General features: G+C 43.8%; 1 protein-coding gene and 1 long non-coding RNA gene across 2 annotated transcripts; both read right to left on the reverse strand.

The window, feature by feature from the left end:
• Positions 1-116: 116 nt before the first annotated feature.
• LOC116220515 lies at positions 117-4,333 on the reverse strand. Its single transcript, XR_006152430.1, has 2 exons — positions 4,225-4,333; positions 117-3,757 (listed from the first exon to the last, which is right to left on the reverse strand). It is a non-coding gene; the product is annotated as an uncharacterized LOC116220515 (long non-coding RNA).
• A 396-nt stretch (positions 4,334-4,729) lies between these two features.
• brsk1b (BR serine/threonine kinase 1b) lies at positions 4,730-21,883 on the reverse strand. The gene is given in 21 exon segments (XM_042708900.1): positions 4,730-4,903; positions 4,905-4,955; positions 6,917-7,040; positions 8,164-8,214; positions 8,742-8,845; positions 8,879-8,885; positions 8,924-9,024; positions 10,516-10,538; positions 10,541-10,577; positions 12,945-13,096; positions 13,215-13,312; positions 13,798-13,962; positions 14,115-14,146; positions 15,112-15,258; positions 15,747-15,815; positions 16,419-16,452; positions 16,658-16,774; positions 17,862-18,002; positions 18,191-18,276; positions 18,801-18,895; positions 20,339-21,883. Coding segments are annotated over 21 exon segments (1,893 nt in total). The 5' UTR covers positions 20,424-21,883.
• Positions 21,884-23,778: the final 1,895 nt, after the last annotated feature.

Here is a 23,778-nt window from a genome sequence, read left to right on the forward strand (position 1 = left end):
ACATTCAGTTCAAGGTATTTTTGAATAACTTAAACTCCAATTCTGATGAGAACACACCATCAAATTGTGTGTTGCGACAAATAAATGGCCCTATTGCAAAGACAAACCGAAAACACTTTCCTTATTATGTTGTTTATTGTTTTTATCACAGGCAATAATAATAGTGCACTTTCATTTTTAATTATAATACAGACATTTTTCTCTTTTTCATCATTATAATGCTTTCCCCAATTAATGTCAATCTGTAATATGGGAAAAAAGTTTCTACTGTGCATGAGGGGGAAGAGAGTATAATCTTACAATCTTAACTGGAATAGTCAATTATGTTGACAAGAATGAGTCAAGGTTCATAGCATGAGCACAGAGATGACTAAACAATCAAGGCATGGGTTACAGTGCGTACAGAAGCGCATACATGAGGATGTGAGGTATATAATGTATGGTGGGGAGGGGGGGAAGATGGATGTACAGAGTGAAAGTTGGAAAAAGGAGGGGGAATAACAAAGAGGAGTTTTAATGTGTGTGTGTGTGTGGGTTCCAAGAGTGAAACCTGTGGAGAGGGTGAGTGAGAGAGCGTTGAGGAATGACAGAGGGAGAGGAACGAAAGGATAAGAATGTTGAACTTTCAAGACTAACTGACATTCCCCACGTCAGTCTGGATGTGAGCACAGAAAGTCCAGAAGGGTTGTTGTCATTTCCACTATGAATGTGTGTGAGTGTAGGCATGTGTCTGTACGTGTGTGTTTATCGGCATGAACCCTCGAGGCGGTGGAAGCTTACAATCCCAAATGTGTTTTGTAAATGTAAGTGTGCTCTAGCAACTGATGATACAGCCAGACAGTGCTCGGAGCACATGATTAAGCATGATTAAGGCGATGTCAGTGTTGTGGAACCAGCTCCTGCCAGCAGAGAGGACAGACGTGGTCAGGCATGCAGCGCGGACATTCAGCACGCAGAGACCCATGGCCTCAGCTCAGCTCTGACATGCAGGGTCCCGTGGACAAACAACAAGGCTGAGCACCAAGGGAACCTTCTCGATGGGCTGGTGAACAAAATATCAGGCTGAGTAGCTGCTGACTGGTTGATGGCCTACTGATGGCCTTTCGACAGGGCCGAAGCCATAAACCAATCAGCCTGGTTGGCTACCAAGTACATTGCATTATGGATGGCAGCAAAATATCCAGACTACGAAACAAAAACATAAACAAGTGTGGAAGTGACAAAGTGGAGGGCACAGTTGTGATCCTGTTTTTAAAGTGTTAATGCTGTCTGCTGTAACGAGTGATGGAAGCAACTATGTACCCTGGATATCCTGTGCTTTAAGGTGAGTTTGTCTGTTGGAGACAGGGTATGGGGTTTCTCTGGACCAAGTTTCTTGAACGTCCTGATCCCATCTTCAGATCTGCACTTGAAGCAGTTGTTTTGGGAGAGCACTGCCAAGGTAGGAGGGGTGTGGTGGGGTGGGGTCCTACTCAATGTTTCTTTTTTTCTTGTTGTGTGTGTATACAGTGCTTTCCTGTTTTAAAATCCAGTTTTCATTCATTTCACTAATCTTTTCCTCTGTGAAGATGAGAAGAGTCTGTCACAGACAGTTCATCAACACTATCTGTGTGTGTGTGTGTGTGTGTGTGTGTCTGTGTGTGTCTGTGTGTGTCTGTGTGTGTGTAAATACTGGTTGTGTTCAGTATGTGATGTGGTGCAACACAGAGTTCAAAGCTTTAGGCTCTTCTCTTGAGGAACATTCTGGAAGGAGGAGAGGTGTGGCTTACATCCATTTTCTCTTCTCTTTTTGTGTCTGTTCTCCTCTTTAAGTCTTTGTCTTTTTCTTTCCATTCATGGAAAGGGTTCTAGAAAGCTCCAAAGGATAAAAGTAATTTTTCTGTAATTTTTTTGTTGAAAATTCTGCTCACTGATACCAAATAAGATGATAAACACAAAAACAAAACAAAAATCAGAAGTGGTGGCTGGAAGGATGTTTGCAGCATTTTTTTTTTTTTTTAAATGTTTCAAAAGGAAACAAGGTCATTTCCCCCCAACATTCCATCAGGTCCAGTAATCCAGTCCAGAATGTGTCTTTGAAGTCGTGCTCTTAAATTGACATTTTCAGCTAATTGTCTTTCTGACAATTACCAGCAGCAGTTTATGTTACAGTATTCTCTTCCAGTAAGACAAATAAATAAACAAATAAATAAATAAAATGAAAAAATAATTCCAAATTTACATCAATAAACAAATCAAATAAATAGTTTGAAAATAGCTTTTTGTTTTGACATTCACTACATTGGCTTTCTTGTCTCATTCCACTGTCAGCAAACATGTCATCCTCATTTTAAATGAAGAACAGAACACAATGAAACAAAAAAGTGTTCAGAACTCTTTCTATTTTTGTGCCATCGATGCCCCTTCCTCTTTTTTGTCCCCTTCCCTCTTGGGCTAAGAGCCGCTCCTGCTCCCTGCCAAGCCCCTGCCTGATTTCATGTATAGGACTTACCCAGCAGCCCTAGTGCATCTGGACCTGGAAGGAGCCATTTTGGACCAGGAAGTGTGTCTGGTTCTCATCCCCATATAGACATTTTGGGGGTGGTGGGGGGCATGTGCAGGCATGCACTTCTCTGTGTCTCATTCTCTGTGTCTCAGGCTCATGCAGCCCGTGGAGCTTTAAGAAGACATAACACATTTCTGTGCTCAGTTATTTGGGATTTTGTTCTGTTTTGTTCTGTTCACTTCATCTACCAGACTCTGGTGTCTTCACCAAGAGTTGACAAGACCTTATGAGATGGAAACAATTTGCTGTATTAAAAGGCAAAGTAGTTTAACATTATATCTTTTCTGGGTGAGGTCACAAAGATTGTGTCCTTAAAAAGCTCAAAAACGTCTATATGATTTAACTAACCAGACGTCAATTTGTGGCCAACTATTACTAATTTAGGTAGTTAATTTGTCTCTACATGTCCACACAGAAATGTTCCATTTTCTAAATTAGGCCCCTATTCAACATTTTCTTTTTGGTACCACTTCTTTTGAGATTTGAATTTCACTTGGATCCACAGGATTACCTGCAGGTTGCCAATTTGGGTTATCTGTCCCTGTGCCCCCAGGAGACGTAATACATTCTCTCCTGGTAATGCACAACATTAACACTGCTGCGTTTACCCCTGCCCTTCACCTAAAGAACACATATATGTATACATACACCCAAAAGAACAGCCATACATATATACGTATATGTATATATGTATGTATGTATGTATGTATGTATGTATGTGTATATATATATATATACACACACATACTTACATACATACATATACATGAATCTTAACAACAAGGTAAGCTCTTAGAACAAATTCTTCCTCTTGTTTTTTCGGCGACGGATAAGGTAAAAAATAGACCTCCTGGTTACCAAAAACAATCCAAGTTGCTCCGTGGTGCTTCTCGAAGCTTCAGACTACTGCTGCAGTGGTGGATCTCGGGGGTGGAGGAAGGGCGGGGGAGTTTCTAGGGGTCTGTGAGGGGCCTCTTTTGGGGGGGGAGGGTTTCTTTGGGAGGGGTTGTAGGGGGTGTGGGTAGGCATCCGGTCAGAAGCTCTCAGGGCTGAGACTGGGTTCCATTAGAGGAGAGCAGGCGGGTCTTGTCTTTACTGGAGCCTCGGCGCTGTAGGCCTCCCCCGTCACGGTCGCCCCACCCTCCGAGCGGCGAGAGTTCTGTCGGCTCAGGGAGCCTGGAGGATGAGAGGGCAGCTGCCCATTCTTCTCATCTGACAGAAAAAAGAAAAAGCATAATAAACATAGACATGGAGATAGAGATAGAGATAGAGATATAGATAGACATATAAACAGACAGACAGACAGATAGACAGACAGAGCTAAATCTTAAGGATGTGTGTGATAAACATTTATTTAGCAATGATGAGTTTGTCCAGTGAAGGAAGCACATTTTTCATAATATGGACTACAGAGTTCTCCTTTATGTCACCATGACTACAGAGTTCTCCGTTATGTCACCATGACCATTCACAAACTAGAATTTGCTGGATCATTGTTGGCACTAGAAGATGCCTGACAAAACCTTCATTTGCTCACACTTTCCCTACGCCTGCTCTGGGGCGGTACCACCACCTTTCTGCACCAAACTTGCAAAGCAATAAATCACATCTGTGTATCTACTTGTGTGTGTGTGTGTGTGTGTGTGTGTGAGAGAGAGAGAGTAAAAGAGTGTCCATACCTGTCACTTTGTGAGACTCACCAGCAAGTGCCTGCACAGAAGGCTGATCGTGAGTACTGAGCAACTGAGCTTGAATGGATTCTACCACCCGTTTAAACCTGCGACTAGGACCTGAGAAGACAAACACACACACACACACACACACACACACACACATCATTACATCCATGTATATTATTTCAATCAGAATGTGTAACATGCATTAACATGCATCTTGAGTGATCCAATCCCAAGTAGACAGCTCTAAGCACAGGTGTGAATGTGCCCAATATCCAACCCCATCACACACCACATTTGGAGTGGGTCTGGGCTGCATTTGGCCTCATTCTTTTAACAGTGTTTACGCAAATGTACAGAAATGATGTACAGTATATGATTATTTGCATATAAAGTGGGGAATTAAGTTCTGGTCACTAAGTGGTACTCTTACTCTTACTCTTCAAATTGGATGAATTTGCCGTCAATCATTCAATGTTTCAAAACAACACCACTGTACTGGCCCCACCTAAGCTGTACTGATATAAGACGTGAAGGTGACGCTGTAATTCCCCATCTCCCTCTTTCCCTCCTTCTGCTTTTCCCTGTCCCTCTCTCGTTCCCTCTCTCCTTCAGAGAAGGCGATGTCCACCTGGAACTTGACAGGCTTTTGGAAGACGGATGAACTTCCGGAGGATTTATATTTCCGCCCGGAAACTGGTCTGAGAGATGACACTGTGACTGAGAGAGGGGATCTGACAAAGCAGAGAGAAATAGGGATGACTGATTGAGGGAGAGATGATAATAAGAATAGATGTGGTTTGTTAATGGTAGTTTGACACAGATAGGGAACAGACACACACACACACACACACACACACACACACACACACACACACACACACACACACACACACACACACACACACACACACAACACACACACACACACAGAGAAAGACAAAGAAAGAAAGAATGATTAGAATTAGAATTATTATACAACCACATGATGTATGGTCACTCAAATGATGAATCTATTGATTTTTTTTCTATTGATCAGGGAAAAGTTCTTCAAATACACATGGGTCATATATATGTTTGTGTCTCCAGAGGATGACAGACACTGACATAAGACAAGGTGACTGATTACAAAGCAGGGGGTACATAATAACACAATGCTTCCTTTAGCCCTAGCATGACTGCGCTGACTTAGGGCTGTGTAGAGTACACTGCCTCCTGAGAGCTCTTTGGTATAAATGACACATGGACGTGCGGTTCAGGGGGGGCAGAGGCCTCACCCGTCATTCAATCAAAAGTAAAAAACTAATAATTATAAAATAAATAAATATTGATATTTCTATACTGATCCTGTGCTATAAATGTAATTTCTGCATGATTCCAATCATTTCGAGCATTTTTATAATCAAAATCGCTGAATTTGCGCATGTCCTGTTCAAACAGACCGGAGACAGCGAGACGTTGAGGCAGCGACGGATGTGCCTCATGTTCAGATTGCGCAATCCCTCACAAACTGGGTGCGCATGCGTAGAACCTATTTAGTCTTGCTGATCTGACATAAAACCGCAGTGAAAAAACACAGAGGGGAGGGCAAACAGTACCTCTGCCTCAATGAAGGGGGCGTGCGAGAGCCCACTGGTCGGTATGCGTGTGCTTGTTCTGCCGTCGCTCTTTCTTCTACACTTATATTTGACCTTGACCGCGAAAATGGAAGATTTCTATAGCTAAGCTAAAACATTTCTCAAAACTGGACTTTCAATCAAAACGTGAAGTGATCAATAATGGGAGACCAATGCCGGAGCTTAAAAGGTATGCTTCAAACGAAGGGACAGAAGATAACTCAATCGACTACTCACATTCAAAGCCAAATTGCTTTGAACATTTTTGGAACCTCAAGAATAGATTTAGTTTTGGATGAACAGCGGAGACTAAATATTAGCAGGGGGGGACTTCTCACCCTTCATTCGCTAACATTATATTGATATCAGAGTATCCGTTGATTTCACATTATTTCTCTTAGGATTGTTTAATGTCTATGTAAAGCCATTTAACATCACACAAGTGGTTGTGATGACTTTTGACCCAAGACTGCTTTTTATTGGTGAGCTAATTTGATAAATTAAACTTAAATTGCAGCTAAAGTTGTGTTTCCTGGTTGCTATGGTTATCTAGTTGCTATGCTAGCTAATTAGCTAGCTAAAGACACTTAATAACCTTAAACGATTTAAATGGAAGAGTTCAATTTGCATGAAATTGATAGCTAGTTATCTAGCTGATGTTATAGTCTCCTCGATTTAACTCATACAATTATAATTGGAAATGGTAGAAACCCTCAGGGTGCCTGGTCAACTTTGTATGAAAGAGTTCATATTCACGAGTTCTTATTCATGAGTGCATATTCACTCATATTAACACAAGTTCATCACAAGCTAGCAGCTGCCAACTGTATGTACCTTACCTGTGTGTGTGTAAAGAATGCTGATATGAAAAACAACCAGTAGTCAATGTGCAAGCTGCCAATTGAATGGTGTTTTAAGCTACTCTATGGGTTTATATATTTGTAAATCTGACTCTGAAAGTGTCAGTGCCTCAGCAGCCACGAACCTCACCGCACGTCACTGCAATGACAACCTTTCTGTGTGCACCCCGCATGAAACAGAGGAAAGTGAGAAAGATAGAGAGAAAATGTCATTCTTACTGAGAGGAAGGCATGGACAATGTCTGCCTTTATCGAGCTCAGTGGTTTGTCTCTGATCACCACAAAGATCTGCTCCTCCTTCTCGATACTGATGAAGTTTCCAAACCAGGATTTCTTGGCCAGCCTGTGCCAAGAACACACACACACACACACACACACACACACCACACACACACACACACACACACACACACACACACACCACACACACACACACACACACCACACACACACACACACACACACACAGAGAGAGATCAATACAGCAGCTGAACAAGCAGGGAGTCAGAGGACTGGGGAGATGAAAGATAAAACACACTGAACACTAAAGACCTGGGGGCTAAAATCAGCAGAGTATATAGGATGAGTAGATAAGAAGAGGAGATGATGAGACACAGATTTAAAATCAGCAGAGTATATAGGATGAGTAGATAAGAAGAGGAGATGACACACAGATTTTAAATCAGTAGAGTATATAGGATGAGTAGATAAGAGGAAGAGGAGATGATGACACACAGATTTAAAATCAGTAGAGTATATAGGATGAGTAGATAAGAGGAAGAGGAGATGATGACACACAGATTTAAAATCAGCAGAGTATATAGGATAAGTAGATAAGAGGAAGAGGAGATGATGACACAGATTTAAAATCAGTAGAGTATATAGGATGAGTAGATAAGAAGAGGTGATGACACACAGATTTCTTTCACAAAGAACCGTGACGTGGATAAAGCTAGATATTCCCGTCACAAAAATCAATAGAAATCTACCTATACGTTTTTTTTTTATTGTGTGTGGTTCTCTTTCATTCATGCAACGCCACCAATCATCTGGTGTCTGTAAATGTTGGGAATATGAGACGCCTAGTACACTACCTATTCAGGAGATCATTTGGAATATATTTACATCTGTTGAAACTGAAAATAATTTACTTAAGATTTTGAATTGCATAGTTCAGGAGCATTTAATTTTTGGTTAAACTGATCTTAATCTGTCTCTCTTTTTAAAAGTCTTTGAGTGAACATGGAGACCTTTGGCAGCCCATAACATTCTTATGCAATTTACAGTTCAGGGTGAACAGTATGGGACCTAGTCCTTCGAACAGAAAAGGCATTTGTGTTAAATAATCATTTATGAGTATTAACTGTAGGCATCTTTTCAGCCGTCCACTGTCAGAAAACCCATTCAACAGTTTTCCCTGCGTAAAATCAAAGGAGGCAAATGGGCAGTCAGAGAGTCCCACTCACTCTGGGCTGGACTCTGGTGTTAGGCTGGACATGTCCTCTGATGTAGGAACTAGAGAGAGAGAGAGAGAGAGAGACAGGGTTGGTAAGAGAGAGAGAAAACAAGTGAGAGTATTGAACAGGTCCTCAGTGGGGAACAGATTTTTGCCTCCAGCTACTGTACATGCCTACAGCATGTTTTCGTTAAGGGAAAATTGGCTTTGTATACAAATTAGCACTTGTTAATCAGTAGTTATACCTACAAAGTACAAACAGCATTTATTCAAATCAACATAGATGAAGAAATATGACTATGTAACAATGATTATGTCTGCCAAGTAAACTTAGAAAACATAGAACTCATTCTGATTGAAGGTAGACATATATCATGCCTGTATTTAGATGCCTTTATAGATTACATTTTAATTTATTAATCTTAGTAGACGTTTCTATCCAAAGCGCCCAGTACAGAGCAGGTTGAAGTTGATTTGGGGTATCAAACGTATGGCCTTGGTGTTGTTAGCCACCCTGTTCTACCAGCTCAACCAAGTGTTTCTGTAACATCTTCAACATTCCATTCCCCACAGCACTGTTCTCACCCTTGCATCTTGCGTCGGTGGAACCGCGGCGAGCCCAACAAAGTTGTTCTTGAAGGAGTTGTAGGCGCGTCCTCCAGTGAGCGGAGCTGCTGGCCGCCATTCCGCCACTTCCCCCAGGACTAGAGGGCGGGGTGAGAGACAGGGAGCCTCCGGCCACGCCACCCCCACCCTCGGCACGCGAGGACGAGGAGGACGACGAGGAAGAGGGAGGGGTGGGAGGGGGGTGCCCGGGGTGGTGGACAGGGGTGCCAAGAGGGGTGGGGAGCGGGGAGCCCTGGGGGGTGACCTGTGACACATGGGCAGAGTTAGGATAGAGGCTCTTAGTTACCGACTTGAGGACGGAGGGTGTGGGGAAGACAAAGAAGCGAGGATGGGGGAGAGGAGGGGGGACGGGGACGGCCGATGGGGAGCGGGGGCCCTGGAGGGGGAGGGACTTCATGGATTGGAGGTGGGGCCGTTCAGAGGGCGTTTTGGACGGCAGGGTCTGTGTTTTTTGATCGGACAGGCGTTGGGACGCCCGGGGAGCGGTGCACTTCCTGGTTTGGGCGTCTTTGGCAGGGTGGTGGAAGCAGAGGTGACTTCTGACTGGCTGAAAGTGAACACGGGGCTCTGATTGGAGCAGAAGAGAAAGGACAGGGAGAGGAGAGATGGGAGGTGGAAAGATGGAGAGAGCAATGGTCATGAATGTTATGATTTATGACGGAAGAGCATTAGCAGAACTCTACTGAAAATCTTCAACATGTCGTCTTTGTTCATCTCTTCATTTACTGTACAAAAATTAAGATGAAAGTATGTTCTACAACTTTCAACAATACACTGCATTCTATTTTTCAAAATGCACACCCTGTATACAGGGGGTAGTGAAAAGAGTATACAGTACTACTCAGGGTTAGTTATATACGTGCATGTCTGTCACTACCTGCGTGTGTGTTGTGAGAGAGAGAGAGAAACAGAGAGTGAGAGAGTTAGGGAGAGAGAGAGAGAGAGAAGCAGAGTGAGAGAGTTAGGAGAGAGAGAAGAGCATAATCATGTACTGTATGTGTGTGAGGGGTGTTGGGTGTTGTATTGACCTATATGTGTCATTGATCGTTAAGTAAAAGTAGAAGGTCAGTGGTATGGGAAATGGAACAGTATGAGGGAGATGACTTTAGTATGATAAAGCACACTGAACTGGAGAAAGCTTACACACAAAACACATTTCTGCCACGGCACAGTTTAGTTTCAAAACAACATACCACACTCCTTTTTGCTACATAAACTTCCTTACATATGCTACATGTGAATGGCATCACAACACATAGCAAAGATGTCAAGCCTTAAACACACTCTATCAAAGACGCCCTCATTTCAAAATTGCCAGTTCAGAAGCGGCACTGGAAGGCATGGAATACCAACTACCTACAGGGCAAGAGAATACTTCCGTTGTTTTGACAACAACAGTTTGCATCTTTTGTCCACAGAGTTTATTTAACATGGCATGAACAAACCATTACTGGATGTTGTTTATCTTCCATGTGCATTGAAAGCTGCACCAAGCCAATAGTGATAGACTTGATGATGGGCATTAGAGCTACACTTCAGGAACCTAAGGTACACAATACGTAGTGGCCAGGAGAATTCAAAGCGTTCAAAGGGTTGTGTGTGTGTGTGTGTGTGTTAAATATGGCGTAACTGTAGGCTATGTTGCGTTTTGCCAGGCTTTAGTTCTATATTTGAGCAGCACAGCAGAGATGTGGGTGAGCGAGAGAGAGAGAGAGGCTGAGTGGAGGGAACTCACCCTTGGGCTGCTGAGGGGACTGGAGAGAGGCCTGTGGAGGCTCCGCTCACCGAGCGCGACCTGCAGCACACGGACACAGGAAAGAGCAGTCAGCCAGCCAGCCAGGCCACAGCCAACACAGGGAATCAGCACAGTCAGCACACAAACCACAGATGCAGCCAACACAATAATAATTTGCTTATCTATGTCTGAGTGGGGATGGTATATAAATGTGTGGAGAGCATGGGTGTGGAACACCCTGGGGGGAACCGTGTGTGTGTGTGTGTGTGTGTGGTTGTGTATGGAGAGCATGGGTGTGACAGTGTGTGAGTGTGGATGTATATAAATATATAGATAGCATGGGTGTGGTACACCCTAAGGGGAACAGTGTGTGAGTGTGGACTATACAAATAGTGTTGTGAGTGTGGTATGCAGAGACTGTGCTTCTGGCTGTGCACAGACATGTCAGGTATTCAGTAGAGTGGGGGACCTCTAGTGAGTGTGTTGGTGTGGTTGTGTGTGTGCTCGCGAAAGAGAGCGAGATACTGTACGTGTGTGTTTGTGTGTGTGTGTGTGTGTGTGAGTGAGAGAGAGACAGAGTGAGAGAAAGTGTGTGTGTGTGTGTGTGTGTGTGTGTGTGTGTGAGTGAGAGAGAGAGACAGAGTGAGAGAAACAGTGCCTTGCATAAGTATTCACCCCCTTGGATGTTTTACCCTTTTATTGCTTTTATAAATCATCTGGTTCAATATACAGTAAGTTGGCTTTTTTGACAAAAAAATTACCAAAAAAGCCCTCTCTAATGTCAAAGTTAAAACAGATTTCTACACAGCAATGTCAATTAAATAAAAATATGTAATGTAATCTGCCTAGAGTAGGCCGTCCTCACAAACTGAGTGACCGTGCAAGAAGGAGACTAGTGAGAGAGGCCACCAAGACACCCTATGACTACTCTGAAGGAGTTACAAGCTTCAGCAAGCTGAGATGGGAGAGACTCTGCATACAACAAAACTGTTGCCCGGGTTCTTCACAATCAAAGCTTTATGGAAGAGAGCCACTGTTGAAGAAAACTCATATTAAATATCGACTAGAGTTCGCCAAAAGGCATGTGGGAGACTCCATGGTCAAGTGGAAGAAAGTTCTGTGGTCTGATGAGACCAAAGTGGGAGGCTTTTTGGTCATCAGACAAGCCAACTATTTTTAGCGGACACCAAACACTGCACATCACCACAACACGCACCATCCCCACTGTGAAGCGTGGTGTGGCAAGCATCATGCAGTGGGAATGCTTCTCGGCAGCCGCCCTGGAAAGGCTTGTAAAGATATAGTGTAAAATGAATGCAGCAAAATATAGGGAAATCCTGAAGGACAATCAAACTACGGGCTTTGGAGAAGATCTATTTTCCAGCAAGACAATGACCCGAAGCATACAGCGAAAGCTACACAGAAATGGTGTAAAGATAACAAGGTGAATGTTCTGGAGTGGCCGAGTCAAAGTCCAGACCTAAATCCAATAGAATTTGTGGCTGGACTTGAAAAGGCCTGTGACGGCCCGATCCCCAAGCAACATGACAGAGCTTGGAGCAGTTTTGCAAAGAAGAATGGAGTAAAAATTGCAGTGTCCAGATGTGCAAGCCTGAATGAGAACTTATCCACACAGCCTCAGTGCTGTGATTGCAGCTAAATGTGCATCTACTAAGGGGGTGAATACGTATGCAATCACTATTTTTACATTACATATTTTTATTTAATTGACATTACTGTGTAGAAATCTGATTTGACCATGAGTTGATTTATAAAAGCAATAAAGGGTCAAAAATCCAAGGGGGTGAATACTTATGCAAGGCACTGTGTGTGTGTGTTGTGGTGTGTGTGTGTGTGTGTGTGTGTGTGTGTGTGCGCACGCGAAAGAGAGTGAGATACTGTACTGTATGTATGTGTGCGTGGGTGGGTGTGTGTGAGTATGAGTGAGAGAGAGAGAGACAGAGACAGAGTGACAGAAAGTGTGTGTGTGTGTGTGTGTGTGTGAACGAAAGAGAGTGAGATACTGTATATGTGTGTGTGTGTGTGTGTGTGTGAATGAGAGAGAGAGAGACAGAGACAGAGTGAGAGAAAGTGTTACGTGTGTATGTGTGTGTGTGTGTGTGTGTGTGGTGTGTGTGTGTGTGTCTGTAAGAGAGAGAAATAGGGTGAGAGAAAGTGTATGTGTGTGTGTGTGTGTGTGTGTGTGTGTGTGTGGTGTGTGTGGAAAGAGAGAGAAATAGGGTGAGAGAAAGTGTATGTGTATGTGTGTGTGTGTGTGTGGTGTCTGTGTGTGTGTGTGTGTGTGTGTGTGTGTGTGGTGTGTGTGTGTGTGTATGTTTGGTGTGTGTAAGAGAGAGAAATAGGGTGAGAGAAGTGTATGTGTGTGTGTATGTGTGTGTGTGTGTATGTCTTGTGTGTGTGTGTACCTCCTGGCTGTGGAGGATGTGTCCAGGGCTCGGGCGTGGTGGCGTAGGTGAACCTTGCTCCGTCACACTCAGCACCTCCAGGCTCTTTCTTTCCGGCCGGCAGCGGCCATGACGCGTCAGCATAGGAGAGTCCACACGCTTCCGGGGAGGGTCGGCTGAATCACACACACACACACACACACAGGATGTAGTTCTATAGGAAATATAGGCTATATGTGAGTGTATGTGTCAGTGTGTGTGTGGGTGTGTTTATGTATTTGTGGTATGACTCACCAACATCATTTCTGGTTGGCAGGTCCTCATCCTCATAGCTGGGGTAGCGTTCTTTCCTGTCCAGCAGTAGGTAGTAGATCATCTTCTCCTGGTTTATTCTGGCAGACAAGAGAAAAACAGACAGAAACGAAGGAATTAAAAAAAATGCACCTCCTGCCATCAAAACATATTCCTTCAGCACAATTATGAACACCAGCTGTTGACAGCCCTAAAGCATCGCCTTGGCAAAGACTGCGTCATACCTAAAGTTTCTGGTTCCAGACGTTATAGATCTTAAAACCCATTCAGCTTTAAATGACTGCATGTGAATGACATGCAACCTGTGTGTCCTGCATCTGCCCAGCTACTCATCTTAATATGAAGTCGATGTCTTGTCAGTGGGGGAATCACTGGCTGTGCTGTCTATGCACGACTACTAGAGATCACAGCCTGTATTCAGTGAAGCCAGCCAATGCCACTAGCCCACCTAATAGTAATTGGCTTATCAACACACAAAACCAGGGTGGAATAATACAATCATTCCTGCGTCCTTCGCTGCGGCAGCTCTGACAGAGGCCAGGTCTGGGGATGATGGGATACTCACTCCTCACACTGCAGGTCTCGGGCCAGTTTGGTGCGGTCCCTGAAGCAGCCCAGCGAGTGCATGCTGTCCAGCACGTCCGGGTCAAGCTCCGTGAGGGACAGGATGCGCCGCACACACACCCGTCGGGGAGGGGGCTGCTCTGGGCAGGGCTCGTTCCGACCACTCCTGAGGAACACCGGCGGAGAGAGAGATGGACAGCAAGTGTGATGGTGAGAGGGTTAACAGAATAAAAGGACAAAATAGAATTTTATAAGAATGGATAATAGGGCTGGCTATAAAGAGCAGTTGGATGGCGCTCAGAGAGAAGGTTGACTTACTGATACCACGCATGCTTCTGTATTGCTTCAAGCTTTTCAGGGAACCATTGAAAAAGAACAGGACTGTTATTCACACAGCAAAGAGCTTGAAGAACATTACTATGAGTCAGGGATTCTTCACAAAACACTGCTTAGAAATGAGTCACATACCTAAAGAAAAGCAAAAGATAAAATACTTTTTGACCTGGTCATCCCCTAAAACAGAGGGCCATGAGTTTATTGAAAGACAGAGGTAATTAGACTGAAACCTGTGGCTCTTGGGCCCTAAAACACTGAACTTGGACATAAAAATCACAGAACGGTACACAACAACACAAGCTATTTAGTATCGTCAGTAGCACAATGACGGAGAGCAAATTTTCCTTTGGGGATTAAAATGTGTAACTTACTCTTTTGCAAAAAGACAAAAATGCCTCTAAATTTACAACAGTGATATCATTTTGAGGGCATGATTAAAGACTTTTCAGCAACATTTCGGTCAATTTTGCCCTGGGTCTCTCTTTAAGGTACAAAGAATCCAGATCCACATGTACAGAAATATTGGGAATAAAATGATTGTTGGTCTAGAAGTATATTTATTTTTGTCATTAAACCCAATGCACACCCTGGATTCATTGCTGTGTACATATAGCTCAGATAGAGTTCCACAAATATTTTCTCTCAGTACAACCTTATCACCAGGGACTTGTGTGTAAGTAACTGGATGCCTGCACTGAGGGTCTTGTAATTTATGATCTAATGAAACCTGGGAATGTTCGCTGGAGCAGTGTACCATTGGGTAGTCTCAACCAAGCCTCTCCAGAAACCAACTGATTTCCTGTGTCCTTGTGTTGGAAATGAGTACAGATCTACACACACAATGTATGAAGTTTTCCCGGCCCTCTCTTTCTCACTCTGTTTATTTTTCTCAACCCATTGCTTTCTCATCCCTCTTTCCCCCTTTCTCCATCTTTCTCTCCACCACCACCCCCCACCCCCCTTTCTCTGGCAGACCTACCGAGAGCCTCTTCTCAGGGTCGACCTCGATCATGCCCTTGAGCAGCGCCTGGCAGTCGGGCGGGATGAAGTGGGGCATATGGAACACCCCGCTCTTCACCTTCTCCAGCAGCTGGCGCAAGTTGTCGTGGTCGAACGGCAATGCACCCTGGAAACAGAGGTCAAATAGGGTCATGAGGGGTGAGAGGTTAACCATTCCTGGGTCACATGTAGCACAAACTGAGGAAGAGGAGTAGATGTCAGAATGCCAGGGTTTAATCTCAACACACAGGGAAGTGCTTTTTTAGATCATAACAATGAGTAATCTTGACATTCTACACACAGCTGTGAGTTGTACTGTGAGCATGACTGCAATAACCATTTAGTGATGCATATACTTTCTGAGAAAAGTGCATGCGATGAGTTATGGGCAATTCTCCGTGGGTGAAACTAATCTGAACTCTGAGATGGAGGCATGGAGGCTGTGTTAAAGGACAGAGACTGACATCCCCCCTCATACATGAATAAAGAGGGTGTGGATATTGAAGGAAAATCAACAACAAACTGAGGACCAAAAAAACAAACACAAAGGGAGAGAGAGAGAGAGAGAAGAGGAGAGACAGAGAAGAACAGAGGGAGAGAAAAAGAGTAGCTCACCACGAGCAGTGCGAACAGGATGACTCCACAACTCCACACATCTGCTCTACGCCCGTCATATTTCTCCCCCTGAAAACACAGCAGCCTATTGTTACACATAGACATACAAACAACTACAGTCACAGACACAAGCACATACCAACCACACACACTCAGCTACAAACAATTGCACAGTCTTAACACACACACCACACACACACACACACACACACACACACACACACGCAAGGCATCACTCCCCACACACATCATCCTGGGACTGAAAATGTGATTGAAAGAGTGAAATGACAGCAGCATGTCAACTCCTGCTCCTGTAGTTATTTCTACATCGTCTTAATATTAATTTCCCGGTGGCACACAAACACACACATTCTCTCTTTCTGTGTCTCTCTCACATATTCACATGTGGTGGTGCCCACACACAAACACACACATGATATAAATACATGTATGGTCAGCACACACACACACACACACACACACACACACACACACACACACACACACACACACACGATATAAATACATGTATGGTCAGCACACACACACACAGACATGATATAAATACATATATGGTCAGCACACACACACACACACACACACATGATATAAATACACACACATGTGGCACATACTGATTCAACTGTTACATGTTGCTGAGATGTAACTTACCCTGATCACCTCTGGGCATGCATAGTGAGGGGATCTGAAAACATTTGAACACACAGAATTACAACGCCATACATCCACATCATACCCACACAATACACACATTGTACTTAAACACACACATGCATATACACACATACACATAAAAACACACACACATTTTGTACTTACATATCAACAAGCATATGTATAGCCATATAAAAAAGGGGATACACATGAACAGACAAACCTACAATACTCACCCACAGCTCGTCTCCAAGAGACTGTCTCCCACTTGTAGTGAGGCCATGCCAAAGTCCGCGATCCTGATGTTGTTCTTTTCATCCAGCAACAAGTTCTCCGGCTTTAAGTCTCTGTGACTGGAAGAGAGAGAGAAACAGAAAGACAGAGGAAGGGGGGAGAGAGAGAGAGAAACAGAAAGACAGAGGAAGGAGAGAGAGAAACAAAAAGAGAGGAAGGGGAGAGAGAGGGACATAAAGACAGATGAAGGGGAGAGAGAGAGAAACAGAAAGACAGAGGAAGGGGAGAGAGAGAAACAGAAAGACAGAGGAAGGGGAGAGAGAGGGACATAAAGACAGATGAAGGGGAGAGAGAGAGAAACAGAAAGACAGAGGAAGGGGAGAGAGAGAAACAGAAAGACAGAGGAAGGGGAGAGAGGAGAAACAGAAAGAGAGGAAGGGGAGAGAGAGAGAGAAACAGAAAGACAGAGGAAGGGGAGAGAGAGAAACAGAAAGACAGAGGAAGGGAAGAGAGAGGGACATAAAGACAGAGGAAGGGGAGAGAGAGAAACAGAAAGACAGAGGAAGGGGAGAGAGAGAAACAGAAAGACAGAGGAAGGGGAGAGAGAGGGACATAAAGACAGAGGAAGGGGAGAGAGAGAGGGACATAAAGACCGAGGAAGGAGAGAGAGAGAAACAAAAAGAGAGGAAGGGAAGAGAGAGGGACATAGACAGATGAAGGGGAGAGAGAGATAAATAAAGACAGAGGAAGGGGAGAGAGAGAAACAGAAAGACAGAGGAAGGGGAGAGAGAGAAACAGAAAGAGAGGAAGGGGAGAGAGAGGGACATAAAGACAGAGGAAAGGGAGAGAGAGGTACAGAAAGACAGATGAAGGGGAGAGAGAGGGACATTGACACTTGATTTGTTACCTGTAACTGATAATCAACCAAACCAAGCAGATAAAACAAGTCAACGTTATAACCCATAAGAAACACAGCATCAACATGTCCTATGAGAAACGTGTCCAGAACCTGTATACACACACATTATATGTCTGTATAGTCACTGGCACACATGCACGACAAATGGTAAACACACTACATATTGTATCACACACACACACACACACACACACACACACACACACACACACACACACACACACACACACACACACACACACACACACACAATTACTATCATCATGGTCCTCTTAAAGGATGCGTACCATATGGAGTGGCTGTGGCAGAAGTCAAGGGCAGAGATGATCTGTCTGAAAAACTTCCGGGCTTCTTTGGGGGTCAGTCGGCCCTTCTTCACCAAGTAGTCGAAGAGCTCGCCACCCGACACATGCTCTAGTACCAAGTACCTAACACAGGGTAAGAGGAGACGGTCAGTTCACCTCTGACTGAGTTTGTTCCAGACACCTATACACATGAGATGAGCAAAGACACAAGCTGGGAGCCGTTCTAAGCAAAGGAAGGGGAACAAGACTTGTGTAGCAAACACACAAACGCACAAGGACCTACACACACAGAAACAGACTCACGTACTTACAGATATTTGTTATTCTCATAGACATCATGCAGCTTCAGAACATGAGGATGTTCTATTAGTTTGAGAATAGCTATCTCTCTCTCCACCTGGACAGACAGAGAGAAGAGTGGAAAGGAGAGAAAGAGCGAAAGAACAAAGAAGGAGAGATAGCTAGAGATGTTAATCCACGTTGCTTCTGCTTGAGGAGGGAAAAGAGAAGAGAGCAGACGTGGGAAGTATAGCGATGCTAGTCTGCAGAGAAAGCCGTCTTAACAACACACAAGCCACACGCAATGCAAGAGGTAATGTCTGAGATGCGAGAGCTTTGTGTTAAAGAAGAAATGGCTTGGACTTGGGAACAAATGTTTCTTTTCTTTACCTATGAAACGCTCACCTTTTAATGCATGAGTAACCAGTGCAGAGTGGGGAGCAAGAAAGTTGTTAATTTGAACCACTTTCATCCAGATCCTGATGGACAGAATCAAGTCCTGGCCCTAAGGTACTTTTTCACGACTGAATATCTTGATTTGGTCAGAAATATGTCATATTCCGTAGAAGAATTGGTCAATGCAATTTTTCCGTGAAAGGTAGAGCCTAAATAGAGAGATCAACAAATGCCTGTTTTTCTTACCTTCATGAGGACCGACTCTGACAGCTTTTCTCTGTTCACAATCTTTATGGCCACCTTCTGCCCTGTGATGCAGTGTACTCCCAGCTTCACCAAGCCTGGAGGGAAGGAAGGGGTGGGAGGGGGGTTGAGAGCACTTTAAGAACAGAGAGAAAACACAGGAAACCTCAGACAACTGAGAGAGAGAGAGAGAGAGAGAGAGAGAGAGAAAAAAACAGAGAGCTTAATGTCCCCCTGCTGCCTCTCTCTCTCTCTCTCTCTCTCTCTCGTCCTTTCTCGGCAGACAGTGACCCAGTGGGATTGAAAAGGATATGTGAATTAGTGATGACATCACCAATCAGGTTTATCTGACCTGATCAACACTAACGTGGCATGAAATCCTATCCCTCACCAATGCTTCAGCACAACACTGAACTTACCACCTCAGGAAGCATGTCACAATAATCTTGCGGCTTCTTTATCCGTGGACATAGATCAACAACACAATTTCAATAATAACAGCCACTATACATGTCATCTAACATTACAGAGAGCGCAACACGTGGGCTATACGTCCTGCCTGTGTGCATCACCAGGGTCAGGGACACCTCCACTGGACAGGAGCAGTGAGTAGGTTTGCACTCCACACCTGCTCTTAATTGACTCAAGTTTCTCTGCACACTCAGGTATCTATTACCAGCCGACCAAAAGATTCCCCAAAACTTCACACTCCGCTCTCGTCCACTGGAATAATAGAGCTGTGAGACATATGTGGGTTTCCTGCAGCTACAGAAGGTACAGAGAAGAGCTAATATGGTTGCAGAGTTGTAAACACTGTTGTAGTGCTAGCAGCGGTAAGAGGTAACGAGGCGCTTTCTGAAACTGCTATGCAGCTACATAAGGTTAAGATACACAAATAAAACAGTTCTACAAATGTGTAACGCCACCCACAACAGATCCATGACTGGTTCTGAAATAAACAACCATCACATAATGATATATGGCTACAATAATGCATATTCATTCACACAGGTTACATTGAAAGACAGCAATGATGCCTCGTGTAGTGTGTTGGCAAAGACACCCAACACAGTAAATGCAGTTGTCACCTTAAGTAAACCAACACTGGTGGGACACATACATTTTAAAAAAAAAAAAAAAAACCTCCTCAGACCACAAAGCCAAAATCTGTATCTGATGGCAGACAGAGTTATACCACGACACATAAACTAGTTTTAACTAAAGCTCTATCTAATTCAGCATGAGGCAACTGTGCCACAGCAACACAACGCATAGGGAGAGAGAGGAAAGGAGGAATATCCTTGCACTGAATCCCTGATTAAATAATTCTTTGATAACCCCAACAGACAACTACTTTCCCAGCTTGTAAATTAGACTACAGCTGATTCCAAATTATTAGACGAGGATAATGCAAACTGTAGTCCATAATGAACCATGGACAGTTAACATGAGGAACATTAATGCTTCACAGCTCGGAACATTAATGCTTCACAGCTCGAAACATAAGAGCTCAGCAGGCTGACATCAGTGCTGATTCTTACCAGTCTGCCCTTTCCCCAGCGTCTTCTCCAGGCGGTAAGGCCCCACATACTGAGCCGGCTGACTCGACAACTCCTTGCTGGACATTTCTTCAAACGATTTATTTCCGCGATCAGAGCTCTAATAAAAATCAGAGTTTCTTCTCAAGGAGTCCACGACGTTGAGTCCTGCGCGCTGAGTAACCCCGCCGTAGCGACATTACAGTCGGTGAGAGGGACAAGGAATGGACTGATCTTGTAGTCGTGATGACAATCCTGTGGCCTACTCACAACCACTTTTCAATGTTGCTCACCGCTAATGAAGATATCAAGTCAGTGTGTTCGCTGAACCCGTAGTAGCCTATATTATTGATAGGCCTACTTCAACTACAATCAACTATCAAATCGGATTTTGTCAATTCAAAGATACGTAGACCTATGTTATGAGTGCACATCTAACTAATGAATCAAAGATCCATACTAAATTAGGGTGACTATATGAAACTATGTTCTGACAGCAGAGATATCTGAGTTAGCCGCGATAACATAGCCTGTGTCTTCAACCAAATTATGCTGGAGACAGAAGAATGTCGATAATGGAGATGAAAGTCTAGCAGGCTAGATGTCATCACAGCTTCAAAGGCGCTGACAAAATTATGATTAGAGCCCCCCAGCAGCATGGGGGCCAACCAACGGTCCAACGGCCTGACTGTCAGCTAGGCCTACACATTGACACATTTTGTCCAAGACTGTAAACACTAATAATGCTAAAATAAAATATAAACTTTATGCGGTAGAATATGAAAAGGCTACAATATTCATTGAGAATTGGTCTAGCTTTATAGCTATCCGGCACAATCCGTTATTCTGCTGTTAGTTGAGTTGACTTCGCAATTCCTAGCTAAATAATCGTATCGGCTATCTTCTCACATTCCCCGTCAAGTGAATATTCTCCCATTTACACCGCAGTGGTAATAGATGTCCTGTGTCTGGAGTACTACTTGCTTTACTCCAGGCCTCACATCCGGAAATAGAGAGAAAAGAGAGCCACCCTGTGAGCACACGCTCTGGTAAGACACCTTTTTTAATCAGCACCGGGTCTAAATTCAGTCCCGTTGCTGTTTTTACCAGAAGGCAAGAGCTAAATAGTGTTTTTCTTGCACCATTCGAAGGCCTGGACGTTTCATGCGATACATCGCTGTTCTAGAAAATGCAAGCATCTTTAGCTGGCGTAGAAACCTCTGCCTCTCCTCCTCCCTCCCTCGACGAGCAGATCACAGCATCTTCTCCCGTAGTCGCAGCTGCAGCCCCTCGCGCAGCTTTGCGTTGTCCTTGCTCCTCTATTCGTATCCCCGAAAAAAAGTGTTGCCTTAACAAGCGCAACACTAGCTTCGTGACGAGCGTCTTCAGCACCCCACCTTTTATCGTACACCCCGCTCCCTATCTCTTTCTCCCCTTGCTTCTCTTGATTCGATCCGGGCAGCATCAGCATCCGGGTTTCACTCGGCCTGCGCTCTCCATCGTCCCCTCCCTTCCCGTTTCTCCCAGAACACCCCTTCTCCCCGCCCCACCCAACCACAACACCACTCTACTCTGCACAGATGCTCCATCAAGTGGAGCCTAAGTGAACCAAAGATTGGATAAAAAAAACGTGGCAGGCACAGGATACCTATAACATACAATATTTAATGTTACCTTGCAAAATGAGCAAAGTTTGACGAGAAGGTAACACATACTTTTGTTATTGTTCACATTAGTTTGAATTGAGTCACAAAGAAGCAGAGTAGGCTATTTCAACGTTACGACACAGTTTTGTTGATTCAATGTAGGCTTGATAAACTTAAAGGTTTTTTTCCCCCCTCTAAAACATTGCCTGCGTGTGATCGAATTTTTACAGTGTTCTATTCCATCTGTCCCTGTGAGACTCCATCTGGGGTAATACACTCCATCTGGGGTAATACCTAATTTGTACACATGATGGCAGTAGAGACGTTTTGATGTCAGCAACGGCTGAAAAAAGCAAACATTCTTTATTAACATGAATGAGCAAATATATCCCTTTAGCAACATATTACATTTGTGCACATGTACTTGTCCTCTTTAGCTTTCCTTTAATTGCATCTCATTATTAACACTGGTTGATTACCATGCCGGGGTTTTCATACAATGTAGTCCAAAAACTGTACTCTTATGATTTCTGGTACGCCATACCTTGTTGAGGAAATCAAAGCAGCTAAGGACTTCCTTTCCATTTTAGGCCCGAAAAATGAACTATAGATTCAGTGTCTAAACCACATCTCTGTAATGAAAGGAGTTATATAAATGTTTGGGAAGTGGTGAATATCAGATGAACTGGCCTATTTTTGTCCTGTAGTCTGAATATCATAATGAAGGAAGGAACATATCCTAGGGAACAACCCCTTAACTTAACTTCTGCAGCTTTGTTGACTACTACCTTCAGAACACAATGTTGCACAAGACTATAAAATAAAAAAAGATCAAGTTGAGTGAAGGCAGGTTATAGGGAGAGACGCTGATCCCCTCAATAGTCGACACGTCCTCATCACTCATCCCATCTCATCCTATCTCACTTGGTCTTAAGTCACCCACTACATACAACTACAAGCACACACATCACTTAACCCCTTTAAAAAGGGCTTTTCAGATAATCAGATTGGATAATTGGCCCTTCACACACAAAGCACACATGGTCGTCCAACAGGATGGTCAGCCCCGCGGCTTATGAAGAACCAGTTAATTTGTATGCTAGGTGCTCAATCACCTTGTTGTTGACAATAGGACAACCAGTTGTCTTTCAAGGATCACCGTGTGTTTGTGGAGGTGCCCTGGCAGCCTTAAGAAAATATCTACGCAGTTCATGTAGCTATTAGAATAATGTAGGATCATAATCAGGCAGCTACATGTTTCTAAAATGGCAGATGAAGTTTTTTGTTACTCAAACTATTTCTGTCTTTAGAATCTGCCAGCTCTTGAAGTTTCCGTCCTCACATGTAGTGTGCCAGTCATCTTATTTAAAACACGTACTCCTCCTCCTCAGTCATTCAAGTTTTCACCAGGCAGCTGATGGAGTGCCTATGACATACACAGGGTCCTACAGGGCCAATGTAAGCATGCCTGCTGAGTGACGTGTTCGTGTGTGTGTTTAAGCACTGGTCAAACGAGGGAGGGGTGTCCGTGTACTCATATGGAGACATTCCTGGAAACATGGTAAAGGAGGACATAGGTCATAGAAGTAAACAGATACCACAGCTATGTGCTCATACACTAAAATGTAGACACACTCAGACAGAATCTTACAGTCCAACATATGCACATATACTCAGACACTCAAGGAAACTCACATTTGTAAACATGCACTGAAAAGGGATCTATATGGACAGAAAAATAAATCAACACAAATGCATCATGACAAACATGCTGGGCTACATCTTCATGTACAAAAC

The sequence above is a fragment of the Clupea harengus genome, chromosome 1, assembly GCF_900700415.2.
Source record: "Clupea harengus chromosome 1, Ch_v2.0.2, whole genome shotgun sequence".
Lineage (NCBI taxonomy): Eukaryota > Metazoa > Chordata > Actinopteri > Clupeiformes > Clupeidae > Clupea > Clupea harengus.